Raw genomic sequence first — 23,096 nt, forward strand, 5'->3', positions numbered from 1 at the left:
TGCTATTGAAGCAATATTGCTATTGAATAAAAGGCATGCTATTGACCTTAGGCATGGATGAGTAAGCTTGGTTTGAGGAGGCCACCCCATGCATAGACAATAAAAACAAAGACGTGGAAGGAAGGGATGTGTACGCCATGTCCGTAGAGGGGCACCAAGAATATAAGAAAAAGAATGGAATCTAAAGCAGGAGAAGCAGGTTGAAGTCACATCTTGGAGTTTTGACTTAATCATTCAACCAAAATTTATTGGCTATTGTGTCCTGAGTATTGGCAAATGCAGCCACCAAAGAATCTTGAGTAGATATATGAATAATAAGAGCTATATTTCAGAAGCTGGGAGTGTGGTATAGAAGCATTAGAGGGAGCAGAGTTGTGCAGTGGAAAAATCAGTTGGGAGATAGTTCAAGAGAGAGAGATTTTGAGGCTCTGAACCGTGCTTGTCTTGGAGAGTGGTGAGGATGGGGGTGGCACTTGTGACAGTAGTAGAAGCAGCGGTGCTGGTGCTCGGGAGCTGTTGCTGGGATGGAAGCTCTAGGACTCACAGGGAGGAGTCAGGGGTGATGGGGTTTCAAGTTTGCTTGAAGGACGGTGGTGGTGGTGATGGTGGTGGTGGTGGTGGTGGTGGTGGTGGTGGCGGCGGCAGCGGCGTAGGCAGCAGCAAAGTGAAAGGAAAGTGGAGGATGGATGGGGAGCAGATTTGAGAGGGTTGGGTCACAGATCATACACGTGTCGAACTGCGGTGTCCCTTGATCTTCTTAGACCAAGGCGTCCAGGCTGTTGGAAATGTGAGACTGGAGCTTTGAGTTGCAGGCAGGGCTGTGGATGGAGACCTGGGTGCCACAGGGGCCTGTATGGAGAGAGAGACTATTTGAAGTTCTGGAATTGGATGAGGTGGTCAAGAAGAAGGTAAAGAGACTTCAGAGGAGCCCACAGTTGGAGAGGAGTGGCCACAGACATAGCGAAGGAGCAGTTAGAACAAAAAAAGAGACCAGATCACACAGTCAAGGGGGGAGGGCACAGGGCCTCACAGCTAGTGAGTGTTTTTCTCTAGGTGCCTTGAACTTTTATATCATTTAATTCTTGTGCCACTGCCAGAGATGGAAAAGCTAGGATCTGAACCTGGAGCTGACTCCGAGACCTGTTGCCCTGCCCACCTTTGTCCATGCTGCCTCCCGAAGCTCAGGCAGTTGGTCAGTTGTGCCCATGCATTACTCGTGTTTGGTTTCCTGGGGGGTATTTGGGGACAGCATTTCAGCAGAAGCCAGTAACCACCCCCAAATTCTTCGGGTCACAGCTTCTCCCTCAAGTCAGTATGTGACGAGGGTGTGTGCCTGTGTTTGTCAGCCAGCTGTCCCAGCACCAAGGAGGGCAGTAGAAATCGATCAGTAAAATCTCAGTCTTCAGGAGCTGGGGTGGGAGGGAGGGTGGGGGGGAGGAACTCACCCCGGAAAGTGGAGCGTTATCCCATTAAAGTACACAACTCACCAACACTGAAACCATTTCAGATGGAAATCTTTCTGAGATATGTTGCACACCTCTCTGCCTCCCTAAACATAATATTTGGAAAGTGATTTAACCTTTTCCAGATGACTCAGGATGTCGTGATTCCCCTCAGGTATTGGCCTGTCACACAGTGGTTCCTTCATTGAGGTTTGTCCCTGCCTGACATGATGCCTGACTGCTGTATTTGGAGTCCTTAAATTAGCTTCTCTGAGTTTTTCCACCTCCTCTCTTAAGAGGAGTTGTCAGGTGGCACCTCTCTCCCCACCTCTCTGTTTGCGAACTTGGAAATCAGCATTGCCAAGCGTGTTGGGGCTGTGTGTCGCCACCAGTGATGGGGTTCTCGGCAATGTCTGAGAGGTTCTCCCATGAGGAGATAACAGTTTTTAATGTATAACTGTCAATCATGTTCGTTTTGGCTGCTCAGAACCTTTTCTTTTCTTTTGTTCTGGTCTTCATCACTGTCCTTGATAACGAATCTGCTGGAATCCCGAGTTCGTATTAGGCAAGACAATACCCTCTATGCCCGCTGGTGGGGCAGATAAGACCTCTGTGTGTAAGCTGAGTAAATGAGTCACATATGTGGGATCATTCAGTCAGCTGTAACATCCGATACCCGTGGTCCTGACAGTTTCTGCTGCTGGAGATGGCTCCAGGCTCAAGAGAGCAGTACAGGGGGTGGCTGGCATGAGAACCCAGAGAGGAGAAAGATACTCACAAGGAAAGCCTCACATGGCAGAGTGGTTAAGAGCAAGGGCTGCCCAGGGTCGAATCTGACTTTGCTACTTGCTATGTGTGTAAACTTGGGCAATTTACTTAATCACATTGTTCTTCAATGTCCTACTCTATAAGATGGAGGTGACAGTGTTGTTGCAAGGACTAAATGAGTTGCATGGAAATCCTTTACAACATGCCAGTCACTATTGTAAATGATCGATAAATGCTACTATGATCATTAACCCCGGTGGTCAGAGAAGGCTACAAGGAGGAGGTGAGACTCAGCCAGATCTTGAATGGGGGCTGAGATCTGTGGAGTGAGTGAGTGAGTGAGATCCATGGAGGTGGAAAGGAACAGGCAGGGTTTTCTCTCCAGCAACACAGCCTAAATGAGCAGTCTAGGAGATGTGAGCTGGGTGTGTAGGGGGTGGGGGGTGGGCGGAGGGGGGAGTGGCAGGTGGGCGAGGAGACCAAGATGGTTGTGCTTTGGGGGAGATAAGATAAGAACTGTAGAGTCAGGTCAGCTAATAAAAGTCTTGACTTCCAGCCAAGAATGTAGCCCATGGGAAGTTTGAAAGCCACATTTTGACTCTGTCCCTCACCAGCAGCGTGCCATGAGACAAGTCTCTTCCACCTTATGAGGCTCAGTTTCCCCATCTCTAGGAGAGACTGATATAGCAGCATCCACTGATGAGGGATGGAAACAATGCACAGAAAGAGCCAGGGACACTTGAAGTACTCAGTATGTGAGAAGTGTTTTTGATTATTCATTCAACAAACATAGGTATGCCTTTTCCTGAGCCGGGAACTGCAAGCAGCTGGAGGTAGAGATGAATGAGACATTGTCCTTGCTCTTGGATATTGCACAGTCCAGCCAGGAAGCCGACATGGAAATGCAATTGCAATAGAGATATAATAAAGTGAAATAATAATACAATGTACATATTGAGAGTGGGCACAGAAGAGGGGCGGCTAGCCCTGCCTGCGAAGCCAGTTGGGAACACAAACAGAGGTATACTGACCTGGTCTTAAAACAAGAGCTGAGGGTGGGAGGAGTGAGAACAGGGAAGGATGTTTTAAGCCAAGGGAATGTGCAGAAATGTAGCACATCAGAGGATGGACGGCAGCTGGGTGTGGCTGGAGCCTGGATTGTTGCAGGAAAGGAGGTTGGAGGGAAGCATGGCCGAACTTCCAATGGACTTACCTGAGAAGGTCAGACTTTATCCTGGAGGCACTGGGAAGCCCTGGAGGATTCTAAGCAGGATCATGACTTGGTTAGACCACTTTGGTGGTGCGTGAACTAAGAATTGTAGGAGGAAAGACTGGCTGTAGGGGGGGGATCATTGAAGAGGCTTATTAATATTCCAAGGAGAAAATCGAGGAGGGTCTGGACATGGGGGCTGTGGTGGAGGAGGGATGGGGGATGAAAAGCATTTCCAGGAGTTTTTTTAGTTTTTAGGATTTAATTTATTTTATTTTTTTGAAGATTTTATTTATTTATTCATGAGAGAAACAGAGAGAGAGAGAGAGGCAGAGACACAGGCAGAGTGAGAAGCAGGCTCCATGCAGGAAGCCTGATGTGGGACTCGATCCTGGGTCTCCAGGATCATGCCCTGGGCCGAAGGCAGTGCTAAACCACTGAGCCACCGGGCTGCCCAGTTTTTAGGATTTTAGATGGTGGAACTGACAGGATCTGGTGATTGATATGAAAAAAAAGAGCGAGGCTGATTTCTGGATGCCTACCTTGATCAGAGAAAGCAGGCAGGAGGAAAGGGCTTGTGGGAGAAGGGTTAGGAAGTCCATCTTGGACGTGTTGAGGGTGAGAAGCCCATGAGACACTCAGGTAGAGCTTCTCTGAAGGCAGGTGGAAACATAGGTTGAGAACATGGAAGAGAGATTTGTATCAGAGCCACTGGAAAGTTCTGAGCATGAATGCATATGTGCACGTGTGTGTGTGTGTGTGTGTGCATGTGTGTTGATCACAGCAGTATTTAGACAGGTGTATCTGGCACCTGTGCCAAGAGAGCCTAGTTGGGGGTGGACAGGGAGACCACCCAGGAGGAGGCTCTTGCAGGAAGCCAGGGGTGAAGGGTGAGAGTGTGGGCTATGATGACTTAGGAGCACAGTGATCAAAGTCAAAGGTGATTTTGTGCTGCTGGGCAAGATTCCTTTCCTGTCCACAGGAAGTAGGTACTACCACCAAGCTCATGACGTTGTTGGGAGGGTAATGGTGAGATGCATGGTGAGGGTCAGTATGGTACTGGGCACTTGGCTAACTCATGGTCTTTCAAACCTGGCAGAAGAGGGGACATGTTAGTGGGTCACCCAAGAAATGTTGGTTGAAAGCAGTACCTTTGCCAAAAGCAGGGAAATGGGCACTTTGCTGCGGGGATGGAGATAAGCATGGCTTTGGTGGTGGAGTTTGAATGTCAGAGAGCTGTCTGAGTAATTGCTCAGCACACAGATGGGGACGCAGAACTGGCACCCAGGGAAGAGGCCCAGTCTACAAACACAGGTTGGGGAGTCCTTAAGCCATGGAAGTGAGCTATCACCAAGGAGGGCAGGGAGAAGGAAGGAGTGTGGAGGGCAGAGACCTGAGCCAGGAAGGGTCTATGATGGCAGGTGTGGGACACAGGTGAATCAGCAGAAAGCAAAGAACAGCAGAGAAGGAGAGGTCAATGAGTCTCTAGGAGCTGACTCTTGGAAGCCAGGAGAGGGAAGGCTCAGGCAGCCAGCAAACCAAGCTTGCTTCTTGCACCTTCCTAAGTATAGCACGGCCCACGTTTGTGGCAGGTGGGAATCCTTTTTGAAATACTGGCCATGTTGGATTATCTAGAAATCACCATGCCTCTTTATTCGTACAGATGCTGGAGAGATGGTTGTGCTGACCAGGGTCTTCACAGACTGGGGCCAACGAGGTTCTGACATGAGACTCCTCATGAGAGCCCAGGGATTTTCCTAAGAGCTATTTTTCTAGCTCTCTGGCAACCCCTACCATAAATGCAATGGGATTCAGTTTATTTAAGAAAATCATTGTGGACAGAGCTTTTGGGGGATGCAGCTGGCAGGTAAAAGAAGCTCTCTGTGTGTAACACACGTAGATATGTTAAGGCTTGTGTGAAATGCAGATAGATGGTCGGTGGATAGAAAGGGAGGGGGCTGTGTTCATCAGAGGGCAGGAGTCTTAGCGGGCGGAGGGAGTGTGGGGTGTGGTGGTGGTGTATGCATCTAATATTAGGTATTAGATCACTGTGTGGGTATTGATTCTGCATTCAGCCTGTGTGTGTGTATGTATTACGGAGGTGGGATAAGGTCTGATAAATGACAGTGTGTGTGTTTCTGGAGTGCAGCTAACCCCCTAAGAGCCACTGAGCAAATAACATAAAATGATGCTGGAGGTAGGAGACAGTGTGTGCATGTGGGCGTGAGTGTGCACTGAACAGCGGTTTGTATGTATATGTGTGTATCCTGGGGCCTGCACGCCCATGTGCACGTGCATATGTATGTGTGTGTTTCCCCACAGGGTCTGTACGTTTGTAGGTTGTGCTGTTTCTCTGCCCGCCTGTTGCTTCCTCTAAAGTCTCCCAGTAGGTGGGCATGTGAGAAAGGTTTGGAGAAGGAGGTGACCTGGCTCCCAGAGCAGGAGTTGTAGCTTCTCTGGAGGAACTGTCCGCATTTGGATGAAGACCTCAGGGCCAGGCCCAAGCAGACCCCTCCTAGGTGAGGGCTGGCTACCCAGAGGCTGCGGCAGGACCTAGGGCCAGGGCCTCAGAAGTGATGTAGTCTGCCTCTCTCATTTTTACAGGGGAGGGCCTGGTGGCTCAGAGAGGTTACGTGCCTGGGGTGGGAGTCACATGGCACTTTGAGGCACAACTGTGTTTTCTGACCTCTATGGATAACTTTTCTCCCCTGGTCGGGTGGGAGGTGGTTGCATCTGGGTGTGCCAAGTCTTCAGGTGTGGGTTGTGAGAGATTATATGTGTCTCTGGATCACTGAGTGCCTATGTGTGTCAGTGTGTCACCAAGTGTGAGTGTGTCTCGGGTAAGCTCCATGTGAGTGTGTCCCCATCTGTCTTCGAGGCACAGTGGAATGCAGGGGAGGAGTGTACTTGAGAAAGTCAAGACTGCCTGCCTGCCACACCTGGCTCTCCTCCGATTCTGCATGTGACCTTGAGGGTCACTTCCCTGCCCTGGGCCTCAGTTTCCTGAAATGTAACATGAGATTTGGGTCCTCCTGGACTGCGTGACCCCGTGTATGAGGCATTGACTCCCGGGAGCAGCTCTCTCTCAATCTTGTTCCTAGCAGAGCCTTCCAGCCTGGGTGACTTGTGCCAGGACCTGGGTGGGCTCAGGGACTTTGAACTCATCACCCCCTGGGAACCCTGTTCTTGGTACCCCCACTAATGAGCCCTCCTTTCTTCTCTCTCTCTGCCTTACCCTTTCCTGCACCTTGCTGGCCTGCAGAGGAGCACCCCATGGAAGGTGAGTGATGCTTTTTGGTCATTGGGGTGGTGGATCAATCACCATGGGGTCTTATATGAGGGTATGTCATTGGCCACCTAAGGGCTCCCTCTCCTGCCCCATGTTTGGGACCTGCTAGGGAAGGATGTCTGGGGGTCCTCTTGGCTGCCTCAGCCCCACGTCTTGCCTGTTCCCTCTTTATTAGTTTGCTGGGGAGAACTGCTGGGCAGAGGGCAGGCCTTTCCACTTGCCAGTCTTCAGTGCTAGCCTGCCAGCTGGCATTTCCTCCTCTTTAGGGAGGAGACAGGAGTAAGGGTGAAGGGATGGCGCTGGAGGATCTGAAGTTCCAGAAGTGAGTGAGGAGACAGCTTTTTTTGCCCAGCCCAGCTGAGGGAGCCTAAGATGGCCACAAAGTTGGGGGGGGGGAGCCCGCGGCTGGGGACTGCTTGGGTGGTCTGCTCTGGGTCTGAAAAATGCAGGCAGAGGGTGGGGAGCTGTGTCCCTGGGTCACTGTGTCAGCAGGTGTAGGTGGGTGACGGCTTCTCCACTCTGACACTTGAGCAGGCCCCCCCTGCCCCCAGGGCTGGTAGGTAGGGGCGATCTCCTTCTTTCTTTGGCCCAGGCCGCAGGCCAGGGGTAGGGCAGAAGCATGCCTCTCTTTGGAGTCCCTCTGTCCATTCCTTCCCTGTCTTCTGTTTCATTTTCCTTCTCTCTCTCTCTCTCTCTCTCTCTCTCTCTCTCTGGTTTCTGTGTTTACCTTTCTTTTTCTCCAGGGCTCTGTCTCTGGACCTCTTTCCTTGCCTCGGTTTTCCCCCAGGCTCTCCCTGGGCTCCTGTCATCTTCTGAGTCTTCCCCTCTGGCTTTGGTTGGCTCTGTCCCTTTTATTCCTCTGGGGTGGACAAGGCCAGGGAGAAGGGATCACTAGGTGAGATGGTCCCCCAGCCACTGTGGAGAAGGCAGACAGCAAGCTGGGCAGGAGGTGGGACCCGGTCACCATACCTGGCCCACATTCTTACCCTGGAGAAGCAAGAAGCAGGTGGGGGGGGAGGAGCTCCAGGCTGGGAGCTCCCTGGGCCAGGGCCCTGGCGTGCGAGGAGCAGGGGACAGCCTCCCGAGTATGCTCGAGGATGCCCGAGTCCTGGGTAGGAAAGAAGGGGAGGGCTTTTGGCTCAAGTGTGGCCTGGAATCTGTTATTCCTTGTGGTGTCCATGATTTGGCTTGTTGCTTACTGATGTCTCTTCTCCTTGGGTGACCACCGTTCCCCTGATCCCAGCGGGCAAGCACCCATCTGAGTGTGTGTGTGTGAGAGAGTAGTGTGTATCTGTGTGCACACGTGTTCGGGAGGTTCCGCTGCTGCGTTGTGTCTGTGTGCCTCCGTGCACACCTGTACCTGTCTGCTTGGGTGCTGGTGCCTGAGCGCATGTGGAGGCGCGTGCACTCCAGGTCATCGTGTCTTCTGTGGCGTGGCCCACATCTCTGTGTGCCTTCGTAGTAGTGTCTGCATCTATGTCTGCATCTCTGCATGTCAGTGTTTACCTCTGTGTGTGTGAGAGAGAGAGAGTCTGTGTGTCTGGGTGGACGAAACCTTCTGAGGGCTGGAGATAAGATTTAGTGCTGATGTGACTTTTACTTGCTCTTGATGTCATGTCTCCTCCGGAACAAAGGGAGAGATGGAGGGAGGAGGAGAGAGGGAAATGAGCCTGAAGGGAAAGGCTTGTGGGGAGGAAGGATGGGGCAGAGAGATGGGAGAAAGGAGGGGGGTAAGTAGAGGCAGGAAGGAGAAGTAGAGGGAGAGGCAGAAAGGGGAGAACTTGGCGGGGGAGGGGGGAAGAGCCAAGCTAAAGGAGAAAGCAGGAGGGCCTTTGGGGAGAGGTGACCGAGCCAGGAGGGGACAGAGAGGACCCAATTCTTTTCTGAGCACGTAGGGTAGACAGGGACAAGAAGGGACACTGTCGGGGACAAATGGGGCATGAGGCCCTACAGACGCTGCTGAGCCATTTGTTGGGGGCGGCATGGTGACCTGTTGGCTTGGAGATGGCACTGCGTGTGCCCACCTGTCAGCGTGTGTGTATACACACCGGGGCTGTGACGCCTCTGTGTGTCTGTCTCTCTGTGATGTGTCTGCTTGTGTGTCTCTCAGTCTTGTCCCCTGCAGCTGTCTTCCTTCTCTTGATGCTGGTCTTCTTGGGGGTTCTGATAGAAGCGTTAAGGAGTGAGACTGGGAGTGGTTCCAGGGGGTGGGGTGGGCTGGGGCCTCCTCTGGGGCACAATGCTCTGGACTCTGCAGTTGAGATCTTGGAGTCCTCTTTTCCTGCCCCTCAACACTGTGCCTCAGGCCTAGCTTTCTCCTGGGGACCCGGCCATCCTGCTCCCCAGCCCCTGACAGCATCTCCTGGGGATTCTGGTTGCCCTACCTCCTTTCTCCCTAGCCTCTTGTAGCAGGGAGAGAAGACCCAGAAGCAGCCAGATAAAGTGCCCTAAGAAAGGACCCTTGGTAATGCCATCCATCACTGCCAGCCTCTTCTCCCGGGGGTGGGAGGAGGGGCTGATGCCACAGGTGGAGGTGGGGAGGGCTTACCCAGGCAGCCTGGGCACGGGGAAGGAGAAGAGATTTCAGACCTGGGAAATGGGGGCGGGGGGTGTGGGCTTAGGCTTTAGGGAGTGTACCCTCAGGCCAGGCTGGCTGGAGCCAGGGGTAGACAGGGCAGGGAACCGGCCTCCCCTTCACCAAGATGGCTGGTGCTGTCATGCCTGAGGGAGCCGAGCAGCTGGTTGCCGTGGTGACAGAGGGAGAGTGGCGCATGCTAATGAGGCTGCCTGGGAGCTGGGCAGTGGAAGGGTCTGCAAGGGGAGAGATGAGGCTCTGTCCCGCCCCATGCCGTCCTACAGGTCTGCGGGGCACAGAGGGCCAGACGTGGGGCACCCAGCTCCTGGGCCTGGGTCTCCAAGGATAGGAGCCTGCGGAGAAGGCTAGTTCTGTCTGGGAGAGTTGAGTAAAGGTTTAGGGCTCTGGGTCTGGCTCCTGGATTTAGGGGATTTGGAAGAAGATGCTAGTGGATCTCGGGTAAAGTTTGTAGGGGGCATTCAGAGCAAGGAATTAGACTCAGTCCAAATGCTTGGTCCTCGCCTGTTTTGTGGATAAAACCTGTGTCTTCCGGAGAGCTGTTCTATCCCGATGCAGCCCTTCCCAGCTGCGGTCCCCTCCCCCAATTGGCTTGGGGCGCAGAGGTGGGGGAGACCCATGCCTTTCCCCCAGAAGAAGTGAAGGGGGTGATGTGAACCTCTGCTCACGTCTTGCACAGGGTCCAGGCCTTTGCCCTGACCTCCTGGAGCACAGGCATCCTGGCCTCTGCTTTGTCTCAGAGGCACCTGGAGTTCTTTACCTTTATAATCCCACACTGGCCTGGCTTTTTGTCTCTGGGGCTGGCCACCCTCTCATTGCCACAGCGCTAGGGTGGTTTCCAAGGGCTGCTCCTTCCCGACCCTTTTGGCTAGAGACCTGGGACGCAGGGTAGGGGGCAGAGGGAGGGCCTGGCTGGTCATCTCAGGGAGCCCTGGGACCTGGGGCTGCCAGCCTTTCTGGGGGAGGGCTTTCTGTGGCTGGTGTTCCCCGAGGACTAGGATGCTGGTCCCATGGGCCAGATATTTCCCTCTAAGGTTTAGGAAGGCCTGGGTCAGGGCTGAGCAGGCTTTTACAAGGGGCCAGGTAACTGGAAAAAAATATCCCAGCCCAGCTTGCCTGCAGTCTTGGAGATAGGCCTTCTGTTTCCCATTTTCCAAATCAAATCAGCTCTTTGCTCATTTCAGAGAGGGCCAGGCCAGAGTAAGGGGGTCCGTAGAGTAATTTTGACCTCTCAGAGAGCCAGACCTCCTGCCCATGGGCCTTGGCTGCCCTCTTTGGTACTTGGTGTCTCAAAACGTGGGCCCTAGTCCCCTCATCAGGATCCAAGCTCAGGATCTCTGCTCCCGCGTTTCTGGTTCTCCTACCTGCTTCTGCTCTAACTTTATCCTGCAGAATCCGGGAGTGCAGCAATCTATATGGAGGTTATTGGTGGGAGGCAGCTGAGAGTTCTGGGGCCGGACAGATGCCTTTCTGAAGCCCACTTTGGTGGGAGATTCCTCCTAAGCCCAGGCCCCCTCGTACTCCCCTCCATCTTTTCTCCAGGCTCACCAGGGTGTGGGATGGGGTGGAGGGTGGGGTCGGAGGTCCCCCCTGCCCACTTAATCCCACGCTAACAGGACACTCTCTCTCTCTCCAGGTGGCTTTGATTTTTGTGTCGTGTTTTATTTTCTCCTCCATCCGAATCGTTTTTTCTCGTTGACTGTTTTTTTTTCTCTCCGCCTCCCGGAAGAAAAAAAAAAAAGAAAAAAAGAAAAAGGAAAAAGCAGCCCTCCCAGCCTCATGCTTCTCCTCCTTTTCCTTTTTTTTCCGGCAAGAAGAAAAAAAAGAAACCAAAATCTCCTCTCCCCCCTTGCAGTGACCCCCTGCCCCTACCCCTCCTCCCGTTCTGCCTGTAACCCCTTCACCCCCTTTGGTCCCCCCTTTCCTCTCTCTCTCACTCTCTCTCTCTTCCCCCCCTTATGCCCTCCACCCTGTTTCCGGCATCTGGGGGGGCCCCCTCCTCAGCTTCCGGGCTGGGGGCTTTCCCCTGATGCCTGTCACAAGTTAAAAAGGGTTTTTAAATTGTGGCAGCAAAAGCTTTTTTCTCCCCTCTCTCTGGCTGATTTTGATGACTCGTGTTTTCTTTGTTTCTTTCCCCTTTTCTTCTTTTTCTCTTCTTTTTTTTTTTTTCTCCTTTCTTTCTTTCTCCCCTTCCCCTTTCCAAGGTCCGGCTCACCTGACGTTAAACAGCGAAGGTATGGTTTGAAGTTCTGGTTTGGATTGGATTGGATTGGATTGCCCCCAACCTGCGACTGGATTTTCTGTTCCTCTCCCCGCCTCCTCTCCCTGCCTCCACCTGTCCCCCCTGCCTTCCTGCCCATCTTGCCCCCTGCCTCTGTCGTCTGTCTCTCCGTGTTCTGGGGACTGGGGTGCTGGGGTGGGGGGGGCTGGCCCCCATCTGTGCTCCCTTCTTCCCTTCCTCTGTCCTCCCTGCTGTGCTCCATCTGCCCTCGCCCTCATCTCACCTTGGTTTCTGACATCAAGAGATGTTGCAACTCCTGCCGCTGTCTCCAGTCACCCTTTTGAGTTTTCCTGGTAGTGTATCTTCTTTTTCCCTTCTCATGGTGGTGTTTTATTTCCTTCCACCCATTCCGATCATTCTTTCTTTTCTGTGGACCCAAATTCAAAGAGAAAAGCATGGGCTGGAGGAAGAGACTTTTAGGCAGCCTCGCCGACCTCCCCCTGCGGCTGCGGGGTGTCCTCTCTATCCACAAGTGGCAGCGAAGAGGGGTGGGCAGGATAGTGGAGGTGCAGGACTCCCCCTTCGCACAGCTGTCCCACTGTCTGCCCTCACCAGTATCTCTTGACCCTGTTTGACAGATGAGGACTTTCAGGCCCAGAGAAATGAGGTGACTTGTTAGTGGGTAGATGACATTTAGTTGGTGGTACCATTGGGGTTGCTTCTCTGTTTTTAGCCTCCCTTCAAACAAGTCCCTACCATCTTCCAAAGACCTGGTGTTCAGCAAACCTGACGGCCCAGGAATCCTGACTGTAACTCCCCCACTCCCCAGCGCTGAGCTCTCCCAGGTCTCCTGATCATTGGTTCTTGAGCTCAGGTATCCAGATCCTTAGGCATTGCTCCCCATGCCCAGGGTGGTCCTCCATTAGGGCTCATTGTCCATAGGGAGTCTTTAGCCTGTAGGCAGGAGAGGCCTACCAGATGAAGACTGGGCTGCAGGGAGAGACTCAGATCTGGATTTGGGATGGATTTAGGTTTGGGAAAATAGGGACCTGGGATTCTTGCAGGGATGTGAAATTATGGCAAGAACTGTGAGGGTAAGGGGACATCCCAAGGGGGTAGTCAGGACCCAATTGGTTCACTCACATACTTCTTGCCTCTCAATGCCTGGTTCTGGGGGTGTTGGCGGTGGCACACCTTTGCCATAGATGAAGACGCAGAGGATCCAGAGCCCTGCCCCTTCCTCTGAAAGGTCCACAGCCCACAGCTCAGCTGTTATTCTAGCTTTACTTCTGGGGTTGTGGGATTGAGGTAGAATAGGGGCCCTGACACAGACTATTAAACCTCATTCTTGAGGTCCTCATCCCCGGAAGCCATCCTACAGGGTCTGGCAATAGGTGTGGGGGCCTGGGAGCCAGACACTGAGTGCACAAGTCGCTGGCAGGGGTGGGTGGAGAGCTCAAGCCAGTCTGGAACCCAGATGTGTGTGTCTGCGGGGGCTTTGGAGATGAGGCTTGGGGGTTGATGAGTGGGAAGTCATCCCTAAGAAAGGCCTTCCCCACATCCACGATAAGCTCCATCCAGGCAGAACCTCTGTTGGTGTGCAGTGCCCTGCTGAAGGCACAATGGAGGGACAAAGAACAGATGGAAACCATGGCCCTGCCCCTGGGAAGCCCCATGATCCGTTGGGCCGACAAGGGGACAAAGGTGATGTTAAGAGTGCTCTCTGCTGAGTGAACCAGGTGTAGATGGAGAATCAGGTTTGCCTTAAGGACAGGCAAAGAACACAAGAGGCCTTTGGTGTGTGAATCAAGAAGGTTTGGGAGGAGGGGAGCCTGTGTCAGGCTTTGGAAGGACTTGAGGAGCATGTAACTCCTGCCCTGCAGGAGAAGGTGGGAGCGAAACCGCAGAGTGGGGAGGACAGTGAGCAAGATCCTGGAAGTGGAGGCTTGGGGACCCGCAGATCCGCAGGGCTGGCCTGTTTGCAAGTTCTTGGGAAAAAGATGCTCCTGAGCCAGCAGTGAGGCCCCCGGTCCTCCTGCAGTCTCCCCACCCCTGGGCAAAGGGCAGAAGTTGGTGGCTGTGGGGTCTCATGGGGTCTGTGGGGCTGATTTGGCTTGTCATCTGGCTCCTTCCCCAGAGGCCCTGGAACAAGTGAGTCCTCAGAACAATACCCTCTCCCCCACCCTCCAAGCGGACCTCTACCCTGGAGAGGGCCTTCCATCACCTCAAGGCTGGGGTGGGACTGGCTCAATAGTCCCCTGTGCCTGACTCCCCAATTCTGCTTCTCCAGTAGGGTCCTTACTGTTCTCCGAGGGGGGGGCCGGGAGAGGAGGAGCCGGCGATGTGCACCAGCCAACGAAAGGTCAGTGACCCCACGATCCCCAGAGAGCCCAGCCCTCACTCCTCACAGGCTAACTGCGGTTCCTGGGGGGCAGCTGAGTCAACAGAGGTGTACCCCTTTGCACCCCTTCTGAGGTCCACAGAGACTGCTGGGCCTGCATCCCTGGGACCTGCCCTGGTGTGAAGGGCCACAAACCTCCATTTCTTTCCTAAACCCCAGTTGTCCTAATAACCCTTTTCTGGAACACAGATGTCTTTTGGTGGCAGTTGTTCAGGTCTATCCCTGGGAACTATCTGGGAAGCAGGGTAAATCCCCCACTTAACCATCAAATTCTGGAAGCCTGTGAGGTGCCAGCAGCCTAGGGGATTCTGGTTAGGAGACATGGCATTTATAATATGTAGTATCACCTACATGAGCCTTCACCACCCTTTGCGGAAGGGTTCATTGCCCTGGGTTTACAGGTGGGGAAACTGATACTTGCTCGAGATGAGCCCCTGCAGCCAGCTTGAGGCCTTTCCATCCATCTCAGGGCTATATAGATTTTCAGCCACTTTCTGCACTGAGGCTGCCAGGCACTGGGGCTCTCGAGTCCTGTTTGTGTTCTGTAGCACTTGCCGTGCTGTTGGCTTGGGTTCCTGCCACCCCTGCCTTTCTCCCCACTGTTCGGTATCTCTGTCAGCCAACTCTTGAAAAAATGGCCGGGCCAGCCACACTGGAAGTCTCCCCTGAACTCTCCGGGCAAACCCACACACTGTTCCCTTTGTCTCCACGTCTACTTTATCACTCACCACCCTGCATCATAGCTGCCACTTCACCTGTTTGCCTCCCCCATCAGACTGAGCTTCCTGAGGGCAAGGGTTGGTTGTTGTCATCCGTATGCCCCTGGTGCTTTTACACAGCTCCTGGTACATATGTAGGCATGTGCTCAGCAATTTTCTTTTTTTTTTTTAATTTTAATTTTATTTATTCATAGAGATGCAGAGAGAGAGAGAGAGAGAGGCAGAGACACAGGCAGAGGGAGAAGCAGGCTCCATGCAGGGAGCCTGACGTGGGACTCGATCCAGGGTCTCCAGGATCACACCCTGGGCTGCAGGCGGCGCTAAACCGCTGCGCCACCGGGGCTGCCCAGCAATTTTATTTTCAATGGGTGAATGGTCTCTGTTCTCGAGGGGCTCATTGACATTCTAGCAAATAACTACAAGAAAGCATGGTCCATGCAAAGTGTATGAAAAGTGCAGACTTTGTCCAGAGGAGTTAATTTATTCATTCATCTAGAGAGAGAGGCAGCGTGCGTGCACACACAAAGTTACACACCAGTGCAAGAGTAGTTTATCAGCAAAATAGTTTGTAGTTTATGAAGCTTCATCCTGTCTGTTCTCTTTCTAGATGCCTCAGCAACCTGTAAGGTAGGCCGACGGTTAGTTCGCCTCTTTGTCCAGAGGAGAAAGCTGGGGTTTAGAGATTTGCCTCTCGGTCAAGGTCACCAAGCTGGGGGAAGAGCCGGCATTAGGCCCAGGTCTTCTTTCTCACATCCCACTTCCTCTCAAGGGAGCAGTACAAGATGTTACTAGGCAGTAAGTGCCAAATGAGCAGAACAGACAGCTGTAGTGCTTGAGAGTAGAGAGGGACGAAGGAGGGCTGGAGACCTTCCCGGAGGAGGGCTTTGAGCTGGGTCTGGAAAGGAGGCCGCCTGCTCTGTCCCTCAGGGCTCTTAGGAGTCCAGAACCGTAACAGTGGTCTCCAGCTGCATTCAGCTTGACGAGGGGACACTTGTGAGGCTCCAAGCTCCCTGACCTTGGGAGGTGAGCAAGTATCAGCCCTGAACCCCCCTTCCGGTGCGGGGGTAGAGGAGGGTGCGGGGTGGGCATCAGAAGCTGCACTTGTTGCTCAAGCCCTGCTGGGAGTTGTAGTTCCCCGGGGGTCTGCAGGCAACGGTGGGGAAGAGCGCCCCCTGGTGCTGTGGGTCTGCCTCCTCCCAGGTCTGGTTTGTGCTCCCCTGAGCATCACAGGCATCCTTATGGCCACAGAGTCCTCCTCCCCACCCATCAATCCTTTGAGGTCCTGCCGCCCTCCTCCCCATTCAGGGTCTGTCTCTGTCCTTCCCACCATCCTTAGGTTGTCTCGTTTACATTTGCTCATCTCCTTTTTGTCCCTCTCTTCCAATATTTACCCGGGTCTCTCTGGCTGCTCCAAGTCTCTTTCCATCTCTGGGCCTATCTGGGTTGGTGGCGGTGGCGACGGGAATTGGAGAACACATAGACGCCTCCGAATCCACGGTTGGCCTTGCCTCCTCTCCTAGGAGATCCGAGGCAGAGCCCAGAAGACTCGAGGAATGGCCCCGTTTCTTCATTTTGCCTTGGCAGCTGTGGTCCAGCCTCTGGCCCTCCTCTCTGGTCTCTTTTGTTCTGTCCCAATCACTTTTTCACGTGATTGCTTTATTCTTTCTTTCTGTTTGACTGTCCCTTTAATGATCATTACTTTGCAGTGAAGGTGAGGAAATGGGAGGGGAGGCCTGGCTTCTGGGAAGGACTAGTATGTGTGGCAGGCCCAAGGTCAGACGCACTCCCTGCTCTGGTCCTCCCCCCACCTCCCCCAGGGCCTGGGCAGTGGGCCTGGTTGCTATGGAAACGGCCAGCTCCCCCCCAAAGCCTTGGCTTTCATTCCCTTGAGGCCCCTGCCCCCTCTCCGGCTGGCCCTATTCCGTCACCCTCACCTGTTCCCCCCTCAGCGTGCTGCTTGTCTTAAACCAGACTGCTTCGCTCTATCACCTCTTGCTTCGTCCATTTCCCTTCTGTCCCCCGTGGCCATTTTTCCCCTTCTCTGTGGTCTCCCTCTTCAATGCCCTTCTTCCCCATGTCCCCTTTCTGTCTCTGCCCGACTCCCCTTGGCTTTCTGGCCCTTCGCGCTGGAGCCTGAAGGTAGGCAGAGCGGGGTTCCAACTGTCCCTGGGGTGCTTATGCCCCCACCAGCCTTGCTGCCCTGTGGCCTCAGGAAACCGGGCCTTGCCAGCTGCAGTGAGTGCGGTGCCAGGCTCTGGGGCAGCAGCTGGGGCCTTGGCATCCGGAGGCAGTGAGGATGGAGTCTGTGGGCAGTCTGCCCAGAGGGAGAGAAGCAGGGCTGTTGTGCGCCGGGGAGGGGCATTTGCAGAAAGTGCACCCGGGTTGCCGCCGCTCTTGCACGTGGTGCTTGCTTCTGTGGCCTGGCTCACAGAAGCGCAGGTGTCTTCTGAGGGCTGTGCGTGCGCCCTGGCGTTGCGCCCTGTTCCTTCCTGGGCCTGGTGGCTGATACTGAGCCCCCCTGCGCTGCATGCAGGCGTGATGCCAGCCATCGCCATCCCCATCCACCACTGTGTGCTGGGGAGAAGTGAGTCACTGTCATAGTCCAGGTCCTCTGTTCAGCCCTGACTCCGCATCCCATCCTCTTCCTTCTGTGTGTGCTCTAGCTTGTGAAGATGTGGGGCTGCGACCCCCACTTCCCTCCACACAGCTATTGTCCTGCCACTTGTCACCCATTTACAGAATGTTACAAATCTCTAAGGTTCTCCCAGTCTTTTTGTCTTTTTTTTTGCTTCTGCTTGAAAAGTGCCTATGGAGGGAGCCCTATGTTGGGTGCTTACACACAGACACAGATGTACACCCACATGCACGCACACACGCATGAGACCTGAGCCATCTGCTGGCACTCAGGGGTCCTACTCCTGCCTTCTGGGGCCCCTCCTGGGGCCTGTCTGCACTGTCCTCTCGGGTCGGACTAGAAGATGGGGCTGGGGCTGGTAGCTGGCGTGAGGCCATCTGTATGAGCCCCACCCCCTGACCCACTGCTTCCTGGTGCACGTTACCACCACATGCATTGTCTTCCTGTGTGTCGTCCTCATGCTCCACCCCACCATTCCCTGTCCTCCTTTTCTGCTCCCTGCTGCCTGACAGGCCGGCTGGCCCCATCCCCCCCATGTGAGGCCTGAAACTGCCCCAGGCATTGAGAGTGGCCTTCACTGGAGAAGAGGCAGGAGTGGGAGGTGGGCTGCACGCAGGAGACCCTTGGTACCCCAGCCTTAGTGGAGGCACTCCAGAGAGAAGTCAGGTGGAGCCTCTTATTTCACTTCCACATCCCTTTGTTCAGGGGCGCGACCAATGGAGGATTCGGGCCCTGTGGCAGCTAAATTGTCAGCTGCCAGTGTGAGAGCCACTTAACAGTCTCCTGCTTTGGAAATGGACAGGGGCGAAGCAGACTTCTGACAGTTAAGACAGCTGGGTCCAGAGAAGAGGATGGACAGGCTGGGGGATGGGAGAGGGGCTGAGCTTGCAGATGGGCCTGCGGGACTCCAGCCAGTGGCCAGGCGACATGCCCTGGGGCTGCTGGAGGGGCAGAGGGCGAGCTGGTGCGCCCTGCCCCACTCAGGCTCTCCCATTTCCCCACACCACGGCATCCAGGCAAGGAGGAGTTTGTGGCGACCTTCAAAGGCAATGAGTTCTTCTGCTACGACCTGTCGCATAACCCGATCCAGAGCAGCACGGACGAGATCACTCTGGCCTTCCGCACCCTGCAGCGCAACGGGCTGATGCTGCACACGGGCAAGTCGGCCGACTACGTCAACCTGTCCCTCAAGTCTGGGGCTGTCTGGCTGGTCATCAACCTGGGCTCAGGAGCCTTCGAGGCCCTTGTGGAACCTGTCAATGGCAAGTTCAACGACAACGCCTGGCACGACGTCCGGGTCACCCGAAACCTGCGCCAGGTAGGGGGAGCAAGAAGGAGGCCGGGGGACAGCTGTGCTGGGGCAGAATGGGGGTGTGGGGAGGGGGCAGCCTGCACTGTGGGTGTGAGGCGTCAGGGCCAGGCCGCGAGGTGTGGTTCTGGAGAAGTTTGAGGCTTGCGTTGTGAGGGCCCAGGGGCGCAGGGCAATGGGCGGGCTGCAAGCACCAGGAAGCTGAGCTGAGAGGAGGCTGCAGAGCTGCCCAGGGCTGGGGCTTGAGGGAAGGGACAGGGTCTGGCTCACGCTGGTGGCAGTGGCCAGGGTTTCAAGGGCCCTGGACTAAGAAGTCAGGTGACCCAGCAGGAGGGCAACTGGGGAGATGGAAGAATGGGTAGAGCATGGGAGGGTGAAGTCCTGGGAGCCTGTGGGAAGGCTCTGGCCTGGCGGAGTAGCTGTGGGTACCCTGAGTCTAGGGCAGAAAGGCGCAGATGAAAGCCTGGGGTCTGCAGGGGGACAGAGTGTGGCCCACCTTCAGGTGGGGTCTTTCCAGGGCAGAGGCAGAGATGGGGTCTGGGCAAAGTGGAAGTGCAGGAGGTGTGAGGGAGAGCAGTACTGCAGAGCATGTTTGGCTCCACCTCTCCTCTGGGCAACACACTTCCTTCTTTCCCTTCCCTGTGGGCCCACCAGCCCCTGGCTATCTTTCTATGGCTCCCAGGCCCCTTGCAGGAGCCCAAGGAAGACTCTTGGGTCAGCCCTTGAAGGATGAGATTCCTCTCTGCGGAGGTCCCTTGGCTTTGGCTCCCACATGGACTGCCTGGAGAGGGCATAAGCTCTGTAGTCCTAGAGGGGCCCTCTGTAGCACTTATACAACCTGGGGGTGCTACGGCAGCTGAGGCCATCTCTGGCCAGGCTTCTGCTGGTCCTCTTAGCACCCCCCCCCCCCAGCTTGTTTCTGGCACTGACAAATTCCTGCCTCTAGCAGAGTCCATGCCAGACCCTTCTACGAAATAAGAGCGAGGCTGCTGTGCGTGCAGGTGGTGCCTGTCTCCACCTTCGGACTCCTTTCTCTGTTCACTTGGGCAGGGGCCGGGGCTCAGGCTTTTCTCTGCTCCTTTTCTCTAGGATGCACTGCTTTTTCTCACAGCCGGTGGCAGGACAGCTTGTCCAGCTCCACTTCTCGCAAGCTGAGTGCCGCCAGGGATGGAGACCATCTCTGTCCCAGGAGGCACCACTGCTGCTGGGTTAGGGCCTCCTTTTGCTTAGCCATCCTCTCTGGGCTTCCTAGATCTAGCTGTGCGACAGCTAACCTTCCTCTGCCTCTGCTCCTTGTCACTGTCCCTGCCAGGCTCCTCCTCCTCCCCTTCCTCCTAGAAAGGCTTCTCAGTGGGAGTAGGGATGCTGGCAACCTCATACTCTTTTCCCTCTACTCTTCCCCACTGCTGAGTGATGACCTAATGGGGGACCCTCCTCCCCTTGCTGTGAGGACTCTGTGGTGAATCGTGCTGTTCTTTCCCAAGCCTGTTGCTCCCTGTTGCAGTGGGGCTCCGACCTGTGTGCCTGTCCTCATTGCTCCTCATGCTCTGAGGAGTGCCATGCTCAGGGTGAGAGGGCTGCTCAGTGCAGTGCCTTGCTTCGTGTCACATCATTCTCTGACCCCATCAGAGGGCTGCCCTGGTTGTCACTATTGTCTGAGTAAACCTGAGTGCATCATGTATAGTTGTTATACTTGTCAGGTGCAAAACACATGGCACCTACTGGGGGGACGGGGCAGGGGTAGGGGGAGTTGCTCTTGTGCTCCTTGCTGGTTTTCCCTCTGCAGGACCAGGGCTGTCACCCAGTACTGACTCTGGCACCCCTGCTGCAAGCCCACATGTTGCTGGTCAACAAACATGTTGTACGTTCACGATGCTACAGAAGGGAAAAAGGACAGTCCCTCCCCACCTGGTTCTCCAGCTCTCAAGGAGACTGGATGAGTCTGTTAAAAGTGAGCAGAGCAAAGCTATTCAAGTGCCAAGTGAGCAGCAGGGACCTTAAAAGTTTAGGAATTTGAGAGGCACTGAGAGGAGGGTGAAGTCTGTGGCTAGGGGAGGCAGGAAAGCCACACACGGTGGGCAAGGTCTGGCCTCAACAACACTGAGTGTTGACAGTGACCCGGAGTGGCCTCTTTTGCGGCTCCAGAGTCCGGGGATCAGGCTGGTAACTGCTGGAAACCACTTCCCCCAGCGCCTTTGACGATGAGTCAGAGCAGAGCCTGGTCCTGGCAACCCCGAACACAGGCCTGCAGGCCAGAGAGGGTGTCTGCATAGAGTTGGATTGAGAGTGCTCTTTAGGAAGGGTTTCTGGAGGGATCCGCGTCCCCACATGCGAGGTACAGTCCTGTCTGGGTCACTGACAATCACCGAGAAGGTCAGCCTCGGGACTGCACTCTGGATGCAGTGTCCTCCCTCGAGGCCCAGCCTGTAGCCAAGTCCATTCCCGGCAGACCTTTTGAACCCCTGCCTGTTCTTCAGGGCTTCTCAGAACAAGTGACTGGGTCCTGTCATCCCTCGAGCTGTGCTTCTCGACCAAGGACAGTGTGTCCCCTCAGGAGACACTGCCGATGAGACAGCTGCGTCCTAGCCTTGTCATCATGTTCCTTCCGCGTGGTCAATATGTGTGTTCGTTCTCTCTACCGGGTGGTACGTTCCTTGACGGCTTAAAACCAGCTAACTAGTGAGCATGTGTAGTTGTTTCTGGAGCGGTTTTTCTAGTTCGTTTAGTCTCTTTCTTGAAGCTGGTTAGACACGAGGTTCTGGGTACGACGACCCAGCGGGTCTATTTCACACAAACAGCGAACTGCTTCTGATGCCTTGGGAGTACCTCCTCTTCCCTTACAAAGCTGGAGGAAAGCCTCTCCCTCCAGCCCTCTGGATTGTTCAGGACTGTGTCCCCCCTCCTTGTTTTTTACAGTGTTTCTCAGAAGACACTGGCATATCTCTTTTCTTTTACGAACCTTGCCTAAGTTTCATGAACGATCCTGTGAGGTGAGACATAGTTCCATTTTATCAATTAGCAAATCGAGACTCCGCACCTTCGAGAACTTGCCCCCAGTGATCCATTTAGGAGATGGTAGAACCAGAACTCTGTTTGACCTCAAAGCCGTGCCCATTTTTCTGCCTCGCAGGGAGAGCCTGGTGGTTGTCACTGGTGCAAAATGCAAAGACTGCTCTAATTTGTCATTTGTATGGTGGATCTGCCATTCCTGGATGTGCCCAAATCTTGAAACATCTGAGCATTTGGCGTATCTCTCTGAAAAACGGGCACCCCCCATCCCTGCATAGAGGGAGCACCTCTTTGTCCCGAGCTCCTCTTGCTCACGCTTCACAAAGGTTGCCTGCCTCCAGGTTTCTGTGATTTATGATTTGTGTGCAGAGTTCCTGTTTTGGCTGTCTTAAGGGTAAAGGGCCCTCTGTTTCTGTGGGTGGGGAAAAGCTTTACCCTGTGGGCTAGTGGGATTCCTCAGTATTCCCTATCCTGGCATCGGGAAGGCACGGCCTCCTGGGTACCCCTTTCACATGCTCCACTCTGGTTGATTTGGCCACCGTCGCCATGGCTTTTGGTTTCTGGGCCCTCCCCTGCCTCTCCTACTCCAACCTTGCTATTTCTCAGAGGAAGCCAGGATGTCTTGAATTAGTAGAAGGTCCAGACTTTGAATCACATCTCTTTCCTCTCAATTCTGTCTCTGAATTTGCCATTCTACTTGTTAGAAATGAAAGTTGTCCCAAGAAAGTTGAAAACTGCTTTTTTTTTCCCTTTCTTATTTTAGTCTCCACAACTAATTCTAGTTGTGGTAGTTGGATTTTTACCACCAACCCTGCCCCCTGCTCCCACCTTTTTCTTCTGCCTTGCTTGACTGGTCAGTGATACCGGACAACTCTTACTTTTTTGGGTGCAATTTAGCTGCCCTGAAACTAATTGTCCCTTGTCCTGACTGGTTGGCCTCTTCACTTGGTGACAGTCCTGCCAGCTGGCAGTATTAATCCGCATATCCTGGGTTAGCCCGTTGCACCAGTCACTGCACCTGACATTAGACTCTTTCTTGCCTTCCTGTTATGTGAACCGCCTTGGCATCACTAATAATTGATATTGGTTATTCGGCACTTTTTCTAGCTGCTAAATATCGAATTCTGTTATTTTTCATTATATGAGGCCCTTATTAATTGTCTTTCTGAATTAGTCTGTGCCCACTGGTTATAATAATGCTGTAATTAATGGATCTGTCCCTAGAATACTTCTTGAAATCACACTCTTGGATGTGCAATTTAGTGTTTAATGGACATCAAGCAATAGTGTCCCACCATCTCTGATATGCTCAGTGAAGCCACCTCGGTCCTTTTGATTTCTCTTCCACAAAGACAAGGGTTATGTGGGAAGTGATTGTTGCCTCTGCCTTTGGCCTTGAGAAGAGAAAATAAACAGAGCCACGTGGGGGTGGGGACTCTAGAGACTGGGATACAGAAGAGGCAGGTTTATAGCTTAGGGAGGTGTAAGGAGTTTTAGAGA

At 54.0% G+C, this 23,096-nt stretch overlaps 1 protein-coding gene and 1 long non-coding RNA gene across 30 annotated transcripts in view; one reads left to right on the forward strand and one right to left on the reverse strand.

Moving 5' to 3' along the window:
• Nucleotides 1–23,096, forward strand: part of NRXN2 (neurexin 2) — a 97,589-nt gene that overhangs the window by 4,941 nt on the left and 69,552 nt on the right. For 17 of the 29 annotated variants that reach the window (XM_049096976.1, XM_049096993.1, XM_049096987.1 and 14 more), the window contains exons 2-5: nt 6,683–6,700; nt 11,507–11,536; nt 13,814–13,885; nt 18,295–18,596. In XM_049096976.1, the coding sequence (XP_048952933.1) occupies nt 6,683–6,700; nt 11,507–11,536; nt 13,814–13,885; nt 18,295–18,596 (422 nt within the window). Of the gene's footprint in view, nt 1–6,682; nt 6,701–11,506; nt 11,537–13,813; nt 13,886–15,645; nt 15,667–18,294; nt 18,597–23,096 lie in introns of those variants that run through there. The other 12 variants (XM_049096985.1, XM_049096989.1, XM_049097005.1 and 9 more) reach the window with 6 other exon arrangements.
• Nucleotides 14,796–16,946, reverse strand: LOC125752991 (uncharacterized). The gene is made up of 2 exons (XR_007403756.1): nt 16,035–16,946; nt 14,796–15,263 (listed from the first exon to the last, which is right to left on the reverse strand). It is a non-coding gene; the product is annotated as an uncharacterized LOC125752991 (long non-coding RNA).

The sequence above is a fragment of the Canis lupus genome, chromosome 18 (assembly GCF_003254725.2).
Source record: "Canis lupus dingo isolate Sandy chromosome 18, ASM325472v2, whole genome shotgun sequence".
Lineage (NCBI taxonomy): Eukaryota > Metazoa > Chordata > Mammalia > Carnivora > Canidae > Canis > Canis lupus.